Source organism: Plectropomus leopardus, chromosome 9, assembly GCF_026936395.1.
Source record: "Plectropomus leopardus strain MGB_pleo_1.0 chromosome 9, ASM2693639v1, whole genome shotgun sequence".
In the NCBI taxonomy this organism is placed as follows: domain Eukaryota; kingdom Metazoa; phylum Chordata; class Actinopteri; order Perciformes; family Serranidae; genus Plectropomus; species Plectropomus leopardus.
In genome coordinates this window covers 24,871,869-24,889,822 of record NC_142184.1, presented here as the reverse complement: position 1 = coordinate 24,889,822, position 17,954 = coordinate 24,871,869, and the positions used below count along the sequence as shown (strand labels likewise).

General features: G+C 40.4%; 1 protein-coding gene across 8 annotated transcripts in view; it reads right to left on the bottom strand.

Annotated features, from left to right (window-relative positions):
* Positions 1-2,811: 2,811 nt before the first annotated feature.
* prdm16 (PR domain containing 16) overlaps positions 2,812-17,954 on the bottom strand; it is a 212,881-nt gene continuing 197,738 nt past the window's right edge. For 6 of the 8 annotated variants that reach the window (XM_088082325.1, XM_088082323.1, XM_088082327.1 and 3 more), the window contains 7 exons: positions 17,767-17,854; positions 15,014-15,186; positions 14,811-14,888; positions 14,176-14,345; positions 12,435-12,606; positions 8,367-8,624; positions 2,812-7,893 (listed from right to left, as the gene is read on the bottom strand). In XM_088082325.1, the coding sequence (XP_087938451.1) occupies positions 7,683-7,893; positions 8,367-8,624; positions 12,435-12,606; positions 14,176-14,345; positions 14,811-14,888; positions 15,014-15,186; positions 17,767-17,854 (1,150 nt within the window). In that variant the 3' untranslated portion in view covers positions 2,812-7,682. The remainder of the gene's footprint in view (positions 7,894-8,366; positions 8,625-12,434; positions 12,607-14,175; positions 14,346-14,810; positions 14,889-15,013; positions 15,187-17,766; positions 17,855-17,954) is intronic. The other 2 variants (XM_088082330.1, XM_088082324.1) reach the window with 2 other exon arrangements.

The following is a 17,954-nucleotide window of genomic DNA, read 5'->3' as shown; positions in this document are numbered from 1 at the left end:
CCCCCGATGTCCACGCAATGTTGCAGAGTCGTGTCAACCATGCCATCGAGGAGCTTTTTAACCACCTCGGCAACCTCAGCCCCAGAGAGGGAGGAGCCCACCCCTGAGTCCCCGGGCCCTGCTTCGTCATCGGAAGGTGTGTTGGTGGGATTGAGGAGGTCTTTGAAGTATTTCTTCCACTGATCCACAATGTCCTGAGTCGAGGTTGGCAGCACCCCGTCCCCACCATACACAGTGTTGACAGAGCACCGCTTCCCTCCCCCTGAGATGCCAGATGGTGGTCCAGAACCTCTTCAAAGCTGTCTGGAAGTCGTTCTCCATGGCCTCATCGAACTCCTCCCATGCCTGTTTTTTTGGATCGGGGACCGCCGTAGCCGCACTCCGCTTGGCCTGCCGGTACCTGACTGCTGCCTCCAGAGTCCCACAGGCCAAGAAGGCCCGTTAGGCCTCCTTCTTCAGCTTGACGGCATCCCTTACCGCCGATGTCCACCAACAGGTTCGGGTATTGCCGCCCCGACAGGCACCGACCACCTTACGGCCGCAGCACCAGTCGGCCGCCTCAGCAACGGAGACATGGAACATGGCCCACTCGGACTCAATGTCCCCCGCCTCCCCTGGGACATGGTTGAAGCTCTCTCGGAGGTGGGAGTTGAAGCTCCTTCTGACGGGAGACTCTGCTAGACGTTCCCAGCAGACCCTCACAATGCATTTTGGTCTGCCAGGTCTGACCGGCATCCTCCCCCACCATCGTAGCCAACTCACCATCAGGTGGTGATCGGTTGACAGCTCCGCCCCTCTCTTCACCTGAGTTTCCAAGACATGCGGCCGCAAGTCCGAAGATACGACTACAAAGTCAATCATCGAACTGCAGCCTAGGGTGTCCTGATGCCAAGTGCGCATATGGACGCCTTGCTTTTTCGGTCATTATTTCCACATGCCAAATTAGGGTTTTTTCTGCCCTTTTTGCAACTTTCTCTGCTATTTCAGGATGTTTTCAGCTGTTTTAGGGGGTTGTTGTTTTTTGACACTTTTTGCCATACTATAGTTTGGCTTTTTGGGTAAATTTTAAACATGCCATATCATGTTGTTTATGGCTGTTGGCAACATTTAAGATATGGCCTGACTTGGCATACTATTATGTGGTTTTTATCTGTTTTCAGCTGTTGATATTTTCCCCCATACTATATTATGGCATTTTCTGTCATTTTTCCGACACACTATATTATGGTGTTTCTGGCCTTTTTTGCAACATTCTATGCCACGGCGTGTCTCAGCACGCTTTATTTTGCAGTTAACAGCTGTTTTTGGGATATGTCATATTTTGACATTTTTTGCCATACTATTGTATGGCCTTTTCATTGTTTCACCACACGATATATTTTAGTATTTTTGTTTTGCAACATTCTGTGCTATGGTTTGTCTGGGCACGCTGTTTTATGCGGTTTGTCATACATACAATGTCATATTTGACAGTTTTCGGCATAGAATGGTATGGTATTTTCTGTAGGTTTTTTTTTTAAATGCTACATGCTTTGATGCTTTTGGCATTTTTTTTCAACATTGTCGTGTAATTTTCATGGTATAGCCATGAAGTGTCTCCACACGTATACAATGTGTTTTTCAGCTGTTTTTCAGACATGTAATATTTTGATATTTTTTGACAAACTACACTTTCACGTTTTCTGTCATTTTTTTGATGTGCTACATAATGACATTTTTGGCAAGTTTTTCTACATTCTATGCAATGACGTCGCTCTACAAGCTATTATATGTGGTTATCAGCCAGTTTTTGGACATGTCAAAATTAGAGATTTTTCGAAATCCTACACTTTGTCTTTTTCAGCCTTTTCTTCAACATGCTATATTTTGACGTTTTCGGCATTTTTTTTGACATGCTATACTATGACATGTCTCTACAAGCTAATATGCAGTTTCAGTTGTTTTTTTGACAGTTCAAAACTTGAGATTTTTCATCCCGTTGTTTTCAGCCATTTTTTCTCCAAATAGCTGGTCAACTTTTGGGCTATGATGCTGAAGAAGAGCTTGCCTCCAGCACTGAGGAGACTTATAAGCCCTATACTGTGATTTGTATTTACATGATATCTGACGACATACTATACTTTGACTTCTTTTTTCATGATCTTGGCAGACATACTATATACTTTTTTTCACTTATTCCAGGAAAGCTGCCCTCTTCCTTGCCCTTTCTTCCTGCCTCCTTCTGCACTTCTCCACAAGTGTCAGAACTGTATCCTGGGGATTGCTCAACAATCTGCTGGGCTAGCTCTCTCTACTTCTCCTGCTGACTTGCATCTCCTCTTTAGCAATCAGAGTTCTTTCCAGAGGTGCTGGATTTTCCTTGCTCTTTGACATGGAGCAAAGGCCGATGGTGCAGGCTTGGCTGCCTCTGTCCCAAATCCCTCCACTCAGATATTCACTTTGAGAATGGTTATAGTTTTCTGGTCCACATCCCCCTTGGCTGTCCCTTCCAAGACCTGATACACATCCTCATCAAACTGCCGGCACTGGATCCTTGGTTGGTGCGGGGGGGCAGTCAAAAGTTGTGGCTGCAGCTTTCAGATGTTGGAGGCCCTGTGCGCTGCAGTCATTGGAAGGTTCTTGGGGGTTCTGAACATTGCTGAATACAGGAGCTGCAGGTGAATTCCTGGCACTAGATGTTGGCAACACTAGGAGGCTCTGGGCACTGTCAGTTTCCTCCGGGTCTGGCTCCTCCTGCATCTCACCAGAAGTCATTCCTGTGTATTGTGTTGGCGAAAGTTAAATACAGCTCACAAATACACAGTGGGCGTGTCCTTTAAAAAGCACACAGGTTTTATTGCATATCAATTTCATGTATAAATTCTTCATAGCATTGGAAAGATTACATTTGGTATACATTGCTATTCTACAGAATTAACATCAGAGTCATATCTTTTCAATGAAATTTCTCTAAAGTACATCTTCAATAATCACAAGCATCAAAAGAACTGCAATTTTCAGAATTGTTCAATATTATTCTACAATCCTTTATTGTTTTTCATTATGTCTTCTCCCACAAGTCTTTTCTAACTTCTTTCAGAGCCACCTGCCGCAACAACATCTGTAAGGCAGTCAAGAACTCGAAGTCAAACCTACCAAACTAACCACATGTACAATAAGTGCATCTACGGATTTATTTTTTTTCTTTTCTTTTTTTTTTTTATCATTTTTTGATTTGATACACATTTCACAAATGGACATCATTATGACTGCTAAACACGTCATGCACAATATCTTTTTTTGTTGTTTGTTTGTTTTCAATAAACATAACAGAGGCGATATACAACTCAGATTCAAACAAAACAAGCACCATCCATTTAAACCCATATTTTTCAATGATTTTTTTTTTCTTCAGACAAATGCACCATTGTTTTTCTTTCTTTAAAATACTATACAGTTAAAAAGAAACAATATGTATATTTTTACTTTCTCTTGTAACAGTGGGGGGAAAACAGCAACCATGTTCTATTATGCTGAAACATATTTCAGCGACCATCTGCCAGAATACTTTCTGAAGTTGGCAAAATGGAATACTTCAATGCCTTCAATTATTTCTGCTTAACGCAACGCGTACTTATTACAGTAGTCCATGACATGAATTACGACATATAGTCAACCTAAAAACTTAGCAACCCAAGTCTTTACACTTTATAACCATGACTTGGAAAAACAATGTGTTAACTATGAATGAAATCTCATTCAGTAGAATTACAAAAAAAAGACTTATGTCTTTAGAAAAAAATGAGATGATGCAGCAGTCCCAGCATAACACCACCACCTGCTGTCATGAATAAAAATTACAGTGCTTCTGTTTCCGGTTTTTCTGTTCTCTCCATGTCGAGCTGGAGTTGCTCACCTACTGAAAGTGAAAATGTGTTCGACGTTCCAGAGACCTAAGCCTGATCAATTTATGGCTTGGACCCATATAGTTTAAGTACTACTTTCAAAATACAGCATCAGGCCTAGTTCTGAGAGTTCCAGTATGCAGGGAGGACCAAGGCAACAATGATCAACAGTGCTCACCCCCCTGCTCCTGCAGCTATCTATAGTTATCTACAGTACATGACTCATGCCCTCCATGGCACAGCTACCATATAGACCACATGGAATGAGTTTTTAGTATGACCTCAGAAGAAGAACAGGGAATACCAAGTTAAACTCATGTTCAAGTGTTTCTGTTTCTCTGTCAAGAATTAACATTGTTTTGCATGTTTTAAAGGACCAACCAGTATAATACAGATGTCAATTTAAACACTATCTGTGGTTACTTTCTTTTTTTTTTGTTTCCGTTTCATAATTCCTTGCCCTCATTCTTGCATGACCAGCAATGTCATTGCTCCATTGTAGTGAAGATTAGGTGTGCATGCAGACGTGACTGTATGTATAATAGACTTTTGGACCATGTCATATGGGACAACTAATTTTAAAAGGAACATTCATTGTTTACACTAAATGCATCAAATGAAAAGCAGGGGACAGGGAGCCTGATATGGTAAAAGCTAGTCTGAAGGTGACAACATAATGCCCATTTCTGATATTCATAATGAAAGCTGTCCAAATCTGCCCCCCATAATACTAAAACACACTTTGAACAAGACTCATTCAGCATACTGGGTAAAATGGTTGAAATGGAACAGAAAAAAACAGAAACAAAAAAAAAAAAAACAAAACCAACAACTAAACACTGCAGGACGCTACAAAGCCAAATAGGATCTAAAGCTAACTACATCTATCTTTCACTATAAATAAAAATAATTACTTTTTATGGGTTCTTTCCATTTTGGCACACTGACGCATCAAAACCAGAGATTCGTAATCTCCCTCATGTTCTGATAGGCATTCATTCCTTCAGTATCAAGAAACAAAAGGGATAAAATGACATCTTCATTTCCACTCCTCCAGTCATGACTAAACAACCAAAAATAAATACATACACACACTTCAGAAATCAAATATATAAGAGCGTAATATGAAAAAAAAAAAAAGAAAAAAAAACTATGACAGCAAATGCAAGCCCCTTGGAAATGAAATGATTGTCAGAGAACAAAACATTTTCTATGGGTTATTTGGCACATACCACTCTTGCAATGAACATCTAAGTTATTTTTTACATCATATGACAATATCATACAATTTTGGTCCTTCTCTAAAATAATTATATTAACAATTTAGCACTGTAGTGCCTACAACGGAACAATACTGTGGTATCTAAGAGGAGAAAAAGTAAATAAAGTTAACAAATAACGATGAAATAAACAAGCAGAGAAAGACTTTCCTCATTTTTTTGTGTATGATTTCAATTCATTTTTCAGCATGATCAAAATGGGTAACAAATTACAATGGCTAGTGTCCCAAATAGCGCATCAAAATCACCAGTTGCTGTGCACATTTGAACATTGAACATCATTCTCCATGTAATCACTTAAAAATCAACAGTCTACTGGAACCATCATTTCCTCAAGTAACATTTAGTGTGGTGCTATTGTTGATTCTGCAGTTATAACTGAAACAAGATCAGTAAATGAGTCACCCGTGATTGGTGGGGGAAACTTGGACACAATAGTGCACGCGCCCACTATGTTCCTGGTGAAACAGTACCACCTTGTGGACATGCAGTGCTAATGCAGTGCTGTTGCTGCAGTGCTTGTGGTAGGCTTTGTACACAGACTTTAGAGACGTACTAGTCATTAAGTGTCTTTATGAGAGCCTTACATAGGGTCTCTATGGTGCTGGAGTGAGCCTTGTGGACTTGGGGAGGATAAGAGTAATGCAGAGTTTCAATGCTGTTGAGAAGCATTCATCATGTCCTTCACATCAACAGGAGCTTAGCAGTGCTTTCTTTTTTGAGTTTTGCGAGATGCCCCACTTAGGGACAATCTCTCTCTCCCCTCTCGCACTCTTACTCTCTCTCACTCACACACACACACTCATACACACACATACACACACACACACTCTCTCACTCACTCACTCACTCACTCACTCACACACACACACACACACACACACACACACACACACACACACACACACACACACACACACACACACACACACACACACACACACAAACACTTTCTCTCTTGAATGTACGTGACACTGAATTTTTTCTCCGGCCTCCATGTTTCTCACTACTTATGTCAACTCAGTCTCTTGTTTCTATCCATTTGGGAAACTAATGTTCCTCCTACTCTTCCTCCCACTTTCCCTCTCTTTCTTTGTCTCTCTTATCTAGATGTGGTTGAGCGGGTGAAAGCTGCTCGTCTCAGACGGTCCACCTCCCATGCTCAGCCAAGCGTCCAGAGAGTTCTGGGAGGGCGCGTGCAAAGGGTTGTTCTCCGAGAGAGACAGCATCATTGCATAAGCTCATGGGAGAAGACAGTTAACTGTCAACTGGTGGAGAGTTAATAATTTCAAAAATGCATTTTTAGTTGCACTGTGTTTTGTCCAGTTTTTACAAAGTACTATACTGTGATATTTTTTATTGGCATACTATACTATGAAATGTTTTACTGGTGTACTCTAGGCTACTATCATGTTTTATTTTTTTATTTTTTTTATTTTTTTCACATTTTTATGAAACACTATACTATGACATTTTTAAGGTCATTTTATGGCAAACTATACCTAATCATTTTTTTACTGGCACACCCTACTATGGCATCTTTTATTACACTTTTATGACATACTATACTATGAATCGTTTTTGGTATAATTACTATTAGAATGTACTGTGAGATTTTTAAGATAATTTTTCTGATATACTATCCAATGGGGCTTTTATTATGTTTTTTATGTAAATATATGTATATATATGTGTATATATATATATATATACATATATACTATGGCATTTTTATTTTTTAAGATAAATTGCAAGATAAACTTTTTTTAATGACATACTATTCTTTTGCAATTTTAGGATATTTTCATGACTTTACTGTGATATTATTCAGAATTTTCATTTTGGCAGACAAATTCTGTCACTTTTTCCAGTTACATATAATTCTATGACATTTTTTAACTTTTTGTGGAGGGTCCTCATGATGGTTTGTGCAATACGCCTTTTAATAACAAACTTTTTAGCTCTACATAGTGATAAAACCCCAAGTTTTACAGATTGTCAGTAATTATGGCTACACTACTTTACTGTGTTTTTTGTTTCAGTTTAAATTCAACTTCAGGATTCCTGCACATATCCTATTATTACACATAACGTCTTATTTCAGTTGGTTTAGTGAACAATACGATTATCTGACCACTCATGTTTCTTGCTCCCTTGGACTATTCTGTATTGATGTTGCGATGTTTCGTAAAGCATACTTATTCTTAAATTTCTTGACACTATAGCTAGTAATTTTGTTTTATTAGCCCATTGTAAGATTGAAGAGCACAGACAAGATAAGAGCAGTTTACAGGTAATATTGTTAGTCAGTTAAGTGACAGGAAAAGAGGTGGCAGGACAAGTGGCACGTTTTTGGTATAGTTTCATCCAACGTTTACTGAATTTAAAAACTTTTCTTTTCTCAAGCATCTGAAAATCTAAAAGGATCCATCTCATCCCTTATCTCTGTATTCACATTTGTATTTTGTTTTCCCTCCTGCCTTATTAGAACAACATGTCTTTCCTGTCCCTCCCTCTTTTAGTGGACATCCAAAAACCAGTCACATACCTGGGTTTTGGCCTGCCTGTACAATGTCTCTTTCAGTGCCTCCGACTCTAGTGAAGTATTAAATATGTCTTTAACATCAAAAGGTTGCTCGTCACTGGCTGCTTTACGTAACCCCTCCAGGCTCTTGGGAAAGCTGGGCAGACCCTCCAAGTCCAGGAGAGAGCCCTCCTCCTCTATACACCTGCACACCCGGGGATGATTGGACGGCAGAAAAAGGGCAGTATGGATGGGTCGGTTGATGGACAGATGGGTAAATGGATGGAAAGATTTACGTAGGTAAAGGAAAGATGGAAAGTTAATGGGAAAGAAAACATAAGGAAGAAATTAAGGTGAAGGAAATGCATAGAGAAGAAGAGAAAAGGAGAGGTTGTAAGATTAATAAACGGACAGATAGAGTGAATAACTTGGAAGAAGAAAAAGGAGAGAAGAGAGGGAGCTGAAGCTGAAAAATCTTTTTTTTTTTTTTAAGTCCATGTTTTATGTCTGTCTGTAGTGTTTTTATATTGGACTGAGTTACAATGAAAAACACTTTTCTAGTGAAAAGTTTCTTTATAGATACAGTATATCCTGTACATTTGCTGTGGTTAAGTGCAGATTGTAGTGACCACCAACTCCAACTTGTGTGGTTTTCAGTGTAATAAACAAAATGAATACCTGCGGGTGTGTTCATAGCTCATAGCTAATGGAGCCGTCTCCGTCTCCTCCTCCTCCTCGTCCTCCTCATACACTCCCGTTGTGACTGGAGATGGGGACTCAGGCGCCTCGTCATGAGACTTCTCCGTCAGGCTGCCTTCCTCTTCCTCCTCATCATCGCCCTCCACTTCCTCCTCCTCCTCCTCTAGCCCCTGGAGCCCTAGCTTGGAGTTGGACAAACTGTGGCTGGGTGGGCGTTCCTCGTCCGCCTGGTCTGATCTGCAGAGGGATCAAAGGTCAAAGTAGAGAGGAAGTGTTAGTGATGCTGGAAACTGTTTCTGAAATGACTGCCTTCTTCCTCCAGTTTAAGGATAATTTCAGAATAAGAAATAGCCATTTAGACCCCGTCTTCACATACACGCATATCTTTGAAAACAGATATTTTCCTCTGTGTTTTTTTCAGCGAGTTTTATGTCACTAAAACTATGTAAAGGGTCTTTGAGGACTTTATTATCAAAACAGAGATTTTTGAAAACCCTTTCAAAGGTGCAGATTTCTCAGTACTCTGGTTACTAACAATGACATAGTCTTTGTACATGTCCATCGCTGCTTTGTGTCATGATAAAGCACCAGAAAAAAAAACTAAAGAAAAAAAAAAAACAACAACAATGCCGGACTACCAATTTGTTTACTGCTTGGTCTAATAACTACTTTACACTTTCAGGGATGGTTCAGATTTTGGGATGTGTGGGTTACTTGCCATTGTCAGTGTATTACATACAGATGATGTCAGCTGGCATGACCCCAGTTTGGAGAAGCAGGCTAGATTCTTACACAGAAACTAAGCAATGTACTGCTGTGGATGGAAGTAAAGAAAAAAACGTAAAAAAAAAACAACCATATTTTAACCACCTAAAAAAAAAAAGTCCCAACTTTGTGGCCACTGTGGTAAAGACTGAGCCTCCTGAACATGGGACACCCGCTCTACCAGGTAAGCTACTGGAAGCCCCAATGGAGTCTGCTTTAAAGAGATATAAGGTTGAAAACTGACATCTGACATTAAGGTAAAGCCCTAAAAATACTCTTAAAATACCATAGATTTAGGAGGGACTTTTTTAGCTGGCTAAAATATGTTTTGACTCTACAACAGTAGATTGCTCAGCTTCCATGCAGGACTTGAGCCTGCTCCTCCAAACCAGGGGCGTGCGGACTGACTGTTTCTGGCTCTTAAAGCAACTTATAGGCTGCTCTCTCAACATCCAGAAAAAGTGGATATGAGAGTGAGCAGTCTACCTAAAGGAAATTACCCTTTAAATCTCTATCATGGGTAGTAGTAGCAGGCAGTTTTTAGGAAAATATGGATAAAAGAACTAAAAGAAGCATATCTCTCTGGTTCTACTACATTGATTTAACTTTATTTTATACTTCTTTTTTTTTTTTTTTTTTTTTTTACAAAGTCTCTAAAACCTTATTTGCACGTTCAAATCAGTGAGTGCTTGCTTTATCGCTTACCAACAATGGCTAAAAAGTGAGAAGGACTTCTTTGAGTTTACTTTCCTGTATGTTACCATTTCTTGGCCATTTACAAGACATGACTCATCACTACCGCAGAGTGAAACATAAATAATCTGTTGACAGCATGTACAGTCCAACTCCAGTGTCCACACAAACAACACAGGTGCTGACAGTCTGCCCAGGGCACTTTTCAAATGGCCCACATATGATTAATTGGCCAGTTCCTCAGAAACTGAGCAGGAGATGGCCCGCATCAGACCGGTTCCTTTACTCGCTGTGATGGTGAAGCATACTTTGTGTGACTGAAGGAAGACGACGGCTGATCTGCAAACAGGCTATCAGCACACCACCATTATGACCTGCCATCTGTACATTTTCCAGCCAACTCCCCGCCTCCCCTCCATCACCCCTAGACCACGATGTCATGGCTCATGATATCATTTCCTCTGGGAAGGCAAATTTACCCCTTCCATTTTTTTGCCACAAAGTGGACATTTATCAACTCAGACAGGATTACCTCTGGGAAGGGGTGCGCAGGGACAGGATTGGGTCACACACAGTGGGTGGGTATATGTGGGTAGGGGGACTTTGGGGGTTCTCCTCTTTCAATCTAGATTAAATATCACCATAATCAAATTGTAGAGCTGGTTGGTGGGGAAAAAGTCCATGCCTGTGTACGGAGAAAGAAGCGTAGCTCTGACATAGGGGGCCCTGGGTTTTGTCATTTAGTCTAAACACGTCAGTTGGGTGTTTGTGTTAGCGGGCTGGGGGTATGGATGTAGCGGCTGGATGGGGGAAGAGCTCCATCATCAGTGGATCTCCTAGATAAATGCCTCAACCTGAGTCCCCCTCAGGGTCCAAACTGCCAGCCATTGTAGCCCAGTCCCAGACAAGGAACCAGCTCCAAGTGTAGTTTTATCTAAACCATAGAGCTCGAGCCACGGCCTGGGTCCTCGTTCCAGCCTTAATTATGACCTGGCTTACAGTCCCGAGGAGACAGATACCCCTTAGTCCTTCAACACTGCAGTGCTGGAAATATCTGTGTTCATCTAACTTGTTTGTTTGAAACTTCCCACCCTCTAAGCAGCACTGCTGCCTCAGCATCTTCGACGTCGCCGGCTTGGAAACAACTTCTCAAGTGAAAACAAAAGCTACCAGAGACTTTTATTTTGACTGGCTATGATGCTGAAAAAAAAGAGTTTTAAAGGGGAAAGAAACTATGTTGCGAGGGCGGTTAGGAGCGATTACAGATAGTCATCCAGGAACGGGTGTTTGTGTTCGGCACTTGATTTCAGTCACTCAGAGAAAGAATAAACAGCGGGCTGTCTGGTGGGAGGACAGAAAGCATAATACTTAGTCTGAATTACAGATATTAAGATGTCAGGCCAGCTTGTTGTGGATGAGACTCAGTATTGATCCCAGATGGCAGAGGGGCTAAATTGCCACTGGGTCTGCTGGACATAATGCATGTTGACAAGAGTTGGGGGGGTGGGGGTTCATGGGGGGGGAAGACAGACAGAAAGTGAGACTACCAGAAAGGAATTCACATTGAGAGTGAGAGCAAGATGAAGAGTGTGTAGAGTCAAGGAAAGAGGCAAACCACTGACTGAAAGAGAGAGAAAAAAAAAAACATTTCAACCTCCTTTTCTTTTCCGATACCGTCTTCTTGCTTGAAACCTCTTAGGCTTCCCACCAACTGAGCTACACACACTGAAAGCATTTCAGGGCTGACCTGACCTCTTCATCCGCTGGCCAGAGCGGCTGTATGGTTTAAAAACAGACCAACCATTTTCATCATTTTACGAGTTATGGTTTTTACAGTGCAGAAAAAACACAGACAGGGTGCTTCTGCCAGTGTTAATGGTAAGCAGAGAGATTCACAAACTATGGCTGGTATGATTGCAGTTTTTCCACACAGACAGCTCTAGTAAAACTTGAAATGCAACAAACTGGAAAAACTGATGGTTGAGATGGCTACATGAAATAAGCTGTATCTCAATTCCCTATACACACTTGTAAGCAGAAAAAAAGAATAATTATATTTAGAATATTTTTAATATTAATACTGAATGTTTATATGCTGTTGTCCCACAATGCCGTGCGCAAAAAGACCAAACTCACCGCTGCAAAAAGTTAAAATTGTGGATGGTGTCAAAGCAGCAACAGTAAGAGCTTTGCTTGTTTGAGTTTTTGTTAGATTTAATTAACAGTGGCTTCTTCAAAGTTCTGATGTTGGTGATTATTTCCATACAAATTAAAGCCACTAGAGGGCACTGTGCATTAAGAACTATGTCATTGTGTAAAGGTAAAAAAAAGGCTTAGAAACTGTGAGCACAACTGTTGCATTTAGTTGTCCTGATAAGAGGAAAGATATCAAAAAATGTCTTCAAAGTAAGGACATTTTACCACTTATTTTTGCTTTGGAGTTAGATTTACAGTTTCCAAGGTTGGGGTAAGAATCAGAGCTTGGCATGAGAAGTAGATGGTTAGCCTCATGGATCAAATGTAATCACTAAAGATCTTTGCAAAAATCTTAATACAAATGGGGTCCGTGCGAGCAAGTTTTCTCGTTACCTCTTATCCGTGGAGCTGGAGGCCTGGTTCATCTCACTGTTGGAAATGAAGTTGCGGATTTCTGAGAAGTACGAGTCCTCCTTCTCATCTAAAAGTGCATGATTGTCTGGCTCGGAGTTTGGGGAGGAGATGGTGGTTCCTAGGTTGGACAGCATCCCGGACTGTTGGCTCACTGTTGGGGGAAAGTGTGCAGACATACACATCCATATGCATACACACACGTACACCAGCCATACACAAACACACGACCAAACACACAAGCATGATTACTTTGATGATCATCACACATACATAATATATGTGTTGAAAGGACATTTTTCACATTTTAATATTAAATCAAAAAGCTAAGATTATGCTTTCTTTGTTTAAACTTTGGGTAACCGAGTTGAAGATTTTTTTGACAAACAGGAGACTGTTTATGGAATTTTGTGTAGAAGATAAACACTGAAAAAGGATAAGACAAGCCTTATTATTTTCAACAGAAGTGCTTCTATATCATTTGTGAACTTACAGTTCCCTGCATGTCCTTACATAGCCTTAATCTGAACAGTACAAAGGGGAAAATCACAGTTATATACTAAATCACAGTTAATTGAGGAAACACTTTTTTGCAGTAGCTCGCTCTTTGGTTGGCTGGACTTTGGTTGGCTGGTCTTTGGTTGGCAGCCACAATTTTTGCCCCAGGAGGCTGAAATTTGGCATGGAGGTCAAGCACGAGTGGGTTAAGATATTTGTTTGTTTTTATACCAATTGTTAAAAAAGGGGAATGACAACGGGGGGATGCATGCGCGAAAATGGTTGCAGCTGCTTGCCTATTTTTTGGGGTTTTTTGCTAGTTTGCTGGCGCTTTATTAGCATCTGTTTTTTGCTTTCCTTAATCAGATAGCGATAGTTGAGAGATGACAGGAAATGAGGGAGAGAAAGATGCAACATAGGTTCCTGACCAGATCTGAACTGGAGACGTTGTGATTCATGGTCAGCCACAGGGATAGCCCATTATTTGTCATTTTTTTCATCTTGGAGGATGTGACACTATTTTGAAAGACCTGAACTCAATTGAACTGGTCACTTTTCTTTCCTAAAATACAATTTGAATTATGTATGTATGGTCAAACTCGAACATTACTTCACACTATTTTTGTTCAATTTGTCACAGATCTAAGCATGTTGCCACTTAGTGCTCCAGCAACTATATTTAAAACAAGGGCAAGGATGAAACTTAAAAAGACTCCAGGCCAAAATAGAGTTTGGAGGACTGAGCTTGCCTAACATGAGACTATACTACGAGGCTTTCATTGGTGCCCAGATAGTATGTCTGAAGTAATCAATAAAAAAATAAATTGTTAAAATAAGAAGAAATGTTACCACAATTGTGAAACATGGATCACTTGGACGTTAATGTTGAAATACGCAATCATTCCGTTAAGAAGTTTCTGTTCCATTCATATTCAGTGGCATACTTCCACGCTGGTCATAAAAAGGCTGTTTTTGGCAATGCAGTAGGAAAAGCAAGTGTGAATTCTTTAATTAAGTAGTTTTCCCACTTTAAATCATTTGCAGCACCAAGCTAAACATTTACTGAGCTGAATATTTAAAATTTTCCAAATGGGTAATGTGAGACATTCATTTTTCAGTCCATTAACATAATACAACATACCACGTCCCTGTTTAATAACCACATTTCACTTCTTACAGCCTTCCTTTCTTAGAGAAAACTGAGTCACAGACATTGCAAACTGACCAGGAATGTTCTCATGCTCGTGCTTCTTGAGATGGCGGTCGAGGTTGGTTTGCTGACCGAAGCAGCGGTTGCACAGGTGACACTTGAAGGGTTTCTCCTTGTTATGGATGTTGCGAACGTGGCGCTGAAGATTGGATGAGATGCTGAATGAGCGGTCACAGTATTTACACCTGCCAAAGGAGAATAGAAGAATTTGAATGTCAGTTCAAAAAATCATCATCATTCAACTACATAGTGGTTGTGTTGGAAATTATATTTTCTAAATCCAGTTTTCAGTATTAATTTTCTTTTGGATTTTTATTCAGTTTTCATTAGGTTGCATCATACCCATAATTCAAGTAAGGACATCTGGTGGTAGCAATTTCCAGTCTGATCCCAGAGCTCTCTTTTATAAAATAAACCATTCATTTCACAGTGTGTGGAGCTCATTGGGACCATTGCTGTGTCACTAAAATCAGGCCTGAAATTTATTCGGCCAGGCAAAAGCAGAATTCAACCAACGCCAAGCAAAAGAATGTCCAGTGTGAGGAAAAAATAAGCAGACAGAGGGAAATACATCAACGAGAGAATCAGTGATTGCAAAGAGCATTTCAGAAAGATTGAATAGTAAACAGAATTACAGATTAAAATAATACCTGTAGGGTTGTTCCCCCGTGTGTGTCCGCAAGTGTCTGGTGAGGTTTGCTGAACGAGGGAAGATTTTCCCACAGTACCTGTGGACAGAGAGGCAGGGGAAATGATTGCTGTGTGTATGATTTATGTTGAGTAAATGTAAAATAATGCAGTTTCATGTATGTAAACTTCTGACCAACACTTGAAATTACACACAGCGCCTTACCTGCAGGCGTAACGCTCCTTGCCCTTGCGAAGGATGGCGTCTGAGAGGGAGGGTGGTGGTGAGCGGAAGTTGAACAGTGGATGAGCTGAGTGTTGCAGCGAATTGGGTGGCACATCCAGTTTTAGAGCTCCAAAGCTCTCCAGCTTCTCTGTCATGTTCTCCATTGCTGACATCTGAGGAGATGACAGAAAGTGGAAAATGGATACAGGTAAGATCAAATATTTTAATAAGAATCAAGCATTTTTTTACTCTCTAAAGTGGATCACTTTAATTCAAACAGATTGTGGTACTGAAGCTGTAGTTGGTAACTTCAAAAAATAATTTTTTTTTTTTTTTTTTACTGTCCTTATGTATAAAAAACATTAAATGAGACAGATAATATGTGAAGAAAAAGAAGATTTCTCAGCCAGCTCTACTGCCTCGTAGCGCTTCTAAAGGCGCTATGAAAAAAACAACCAATCAGAGCAGAGGAGTCTCTAACTCAGCTGTCATTGTGGTCAACGTCAAAACTAGGAAATGCTGATCAAATATGAACAAAGATGTTCGTATTCTGTTACTACTTTGCCTATTTCTCCCCTCAAATGTTTTCACAACCATATTTTAGTGAGCTGTTTAACTGTAAAATGAGAAAGTTTGTTACACCACCGAACATGGAGCGCACTCTTATTTTACAGCTAAACAGTACACTAAAAACACTGAAGGTGAGAAATAGGCAATGTAGTAATTGAATCTTCATCTTGGATAACTTTTAGACAGTTTGACTGCAGTACATGAGCCATAATTGACATGATTGACAGCTGTGTTACAGACTTCTAAGCTCTGAATTGTTGTTATTAGTGCAACCAAATAGAATCTATTTGGCTAATGCCATTAGAGGCAGCAGAAGAAAGAGGAGAGACATTATTTTTTCATAGACTATCTGTCTCATGTACTTTCAGAACTTAGTGACTTCTATCTTAATAAAAATTACATAGTGTAGCTTTAAGGGTTCACTTAGAAAGTAGTGACAAGCTCTTCGCTTGTGTGTGTACACATATATATATATATGTATATATATATATATATATACACACACACATGCACACGTATATATGTGTGCGTGTTTGTGTTAAAAGAGCAAAGGAAGCATTGAAAACAAAGACACAATGTCAGAAAAAACAGGGAGCGAGGGAAAGAGACAGAGAGCGGAAGCTGTGAGGAAGCAGTATATCAGAGGTTAGCCTTGTTGTTTGTGCTAAAGGCGAGTCACCTCCGTGACCTATAACACATTCACAAACCCTCAAGTACCAGACACCCTCACCTCCAGCTTCAGTGCTTTGTTCTCTACCTCTTACCTTCATCTGCCGCAGCTACTGTTGCAGGCCAGCAAATTGGCTAAATGAGGCATTCAAGAGCCCCGATTGGAGCTGTACAATATAGTTTGAGATACCCCCGACTGATAGCGGCTTCCCCTCCCCTAGAAGCTTGTGAACAAAGGGGACCAGTTATGTAGGAGTTTATTTGCCAAAAACAGCTTACATCCTTCCTTTTTTAGTGAATACGGGACGGGAGAGACAGGGACAGACACTCCGTCTCGATGTGTTTATTCGTAGTCTGAGAACGGGTGGAGGGGGAGTGGGGGTGATTCCGTCATGAGACTGAATTAGAGGTGGCATTGTGTTTGGATCACTGGGAGGATTACAGCTGAGATACTCTGATATGAGAAGTTATTCCATGGGAGCCTGTGAAATACTTTTCATCCTGGGGATATTGATTAATTATCAGGTGATACCTCATCATCCAATTATAAATAATACAAATGTTATGAGTGTGAGACAAATATAATTGAGAGAAAGGTGCCATTATAATATTTTTGTTTGCAAATTACAGGAAAAAAAAAATCAGTGTTTGTGATTCTTATACCAGTCATTTGAAAAAGCATATGCATAATGTCATATATGAAAAATGCATGTTCATGTTTAAATGTATTTATCTGCCTGTGCACCAAATGAGTGTTTTGCAAAGTCACAGTTGATAGAGGACACAGATTTCCAGGTCAGATTAAACCATTTCCCCAATGAGAGCCCCCCATTCTCCTGGAGACAAACACAGGATGTCCTTGATGGACACGGTGCTATTATCTAGCCAGCCAGCCAGCCACAAAGAAAAAAAAAACAAAAAAAAACTTGGAGGGGCTTGAGTTATTAGCTGGCCTGTGGGCTCCCAGTACATGAAACAATGACACAACTAAGATTAGCATGGCCAAGAGAGGCAGTTTGTTACAATTCAAACGGTTATTATTCTCTATTTTATTAATACTATCATTCTTTGTAATCAAGATTCGTAGAGGTAGGGAGGGTCTGGGGACAGTTGAACAATGTGACTGATTATCAAAGGGGCTGCGATAACAGACTATGTCTTCTGAAAAAAGGTAGAAGTGACGAGGTACACAGGCGCCACTCAGTAAACAAAGGAAGAAATCATACAGAACCCTTGAGAAAATAACATCAACACTGTGGAATGATGGTGCAGAGGGCCCTATCAATCCAGGTTGCAGCAGCGTGGGAGGCAGGAGTGAGGTATTTTCACATAATACATGGATTGAAAATAATAGTCGATTGCATCTGGGAATAATCAGCTTGTATGCTGTACCTGAAGGTCGATTCCCCTGTTTGGCATTCTCTTGCTGAAGTTTTTGTTCAAAGTGCATTCGCCATTTCTACCTCAGATTAAAACAAGTGCCTTCCGAAATTTAAAATGTGTCTGTACTGTACCTGTGGATGGAAGAGTGGTGGTGACGGCCTGAGGAATTTTTCCTTCAGAGCTCCTACGGGGTCGAGTAGCTTCCTCTTCTCCACCCTGCTGGACCAACAGCAAGGTAGAGGGTTACGTACCTAGGTCAGTTAATCTACAACTACACACTGAACACCAACCTCTGAACAGAAAAGTTGGTAATACCAGT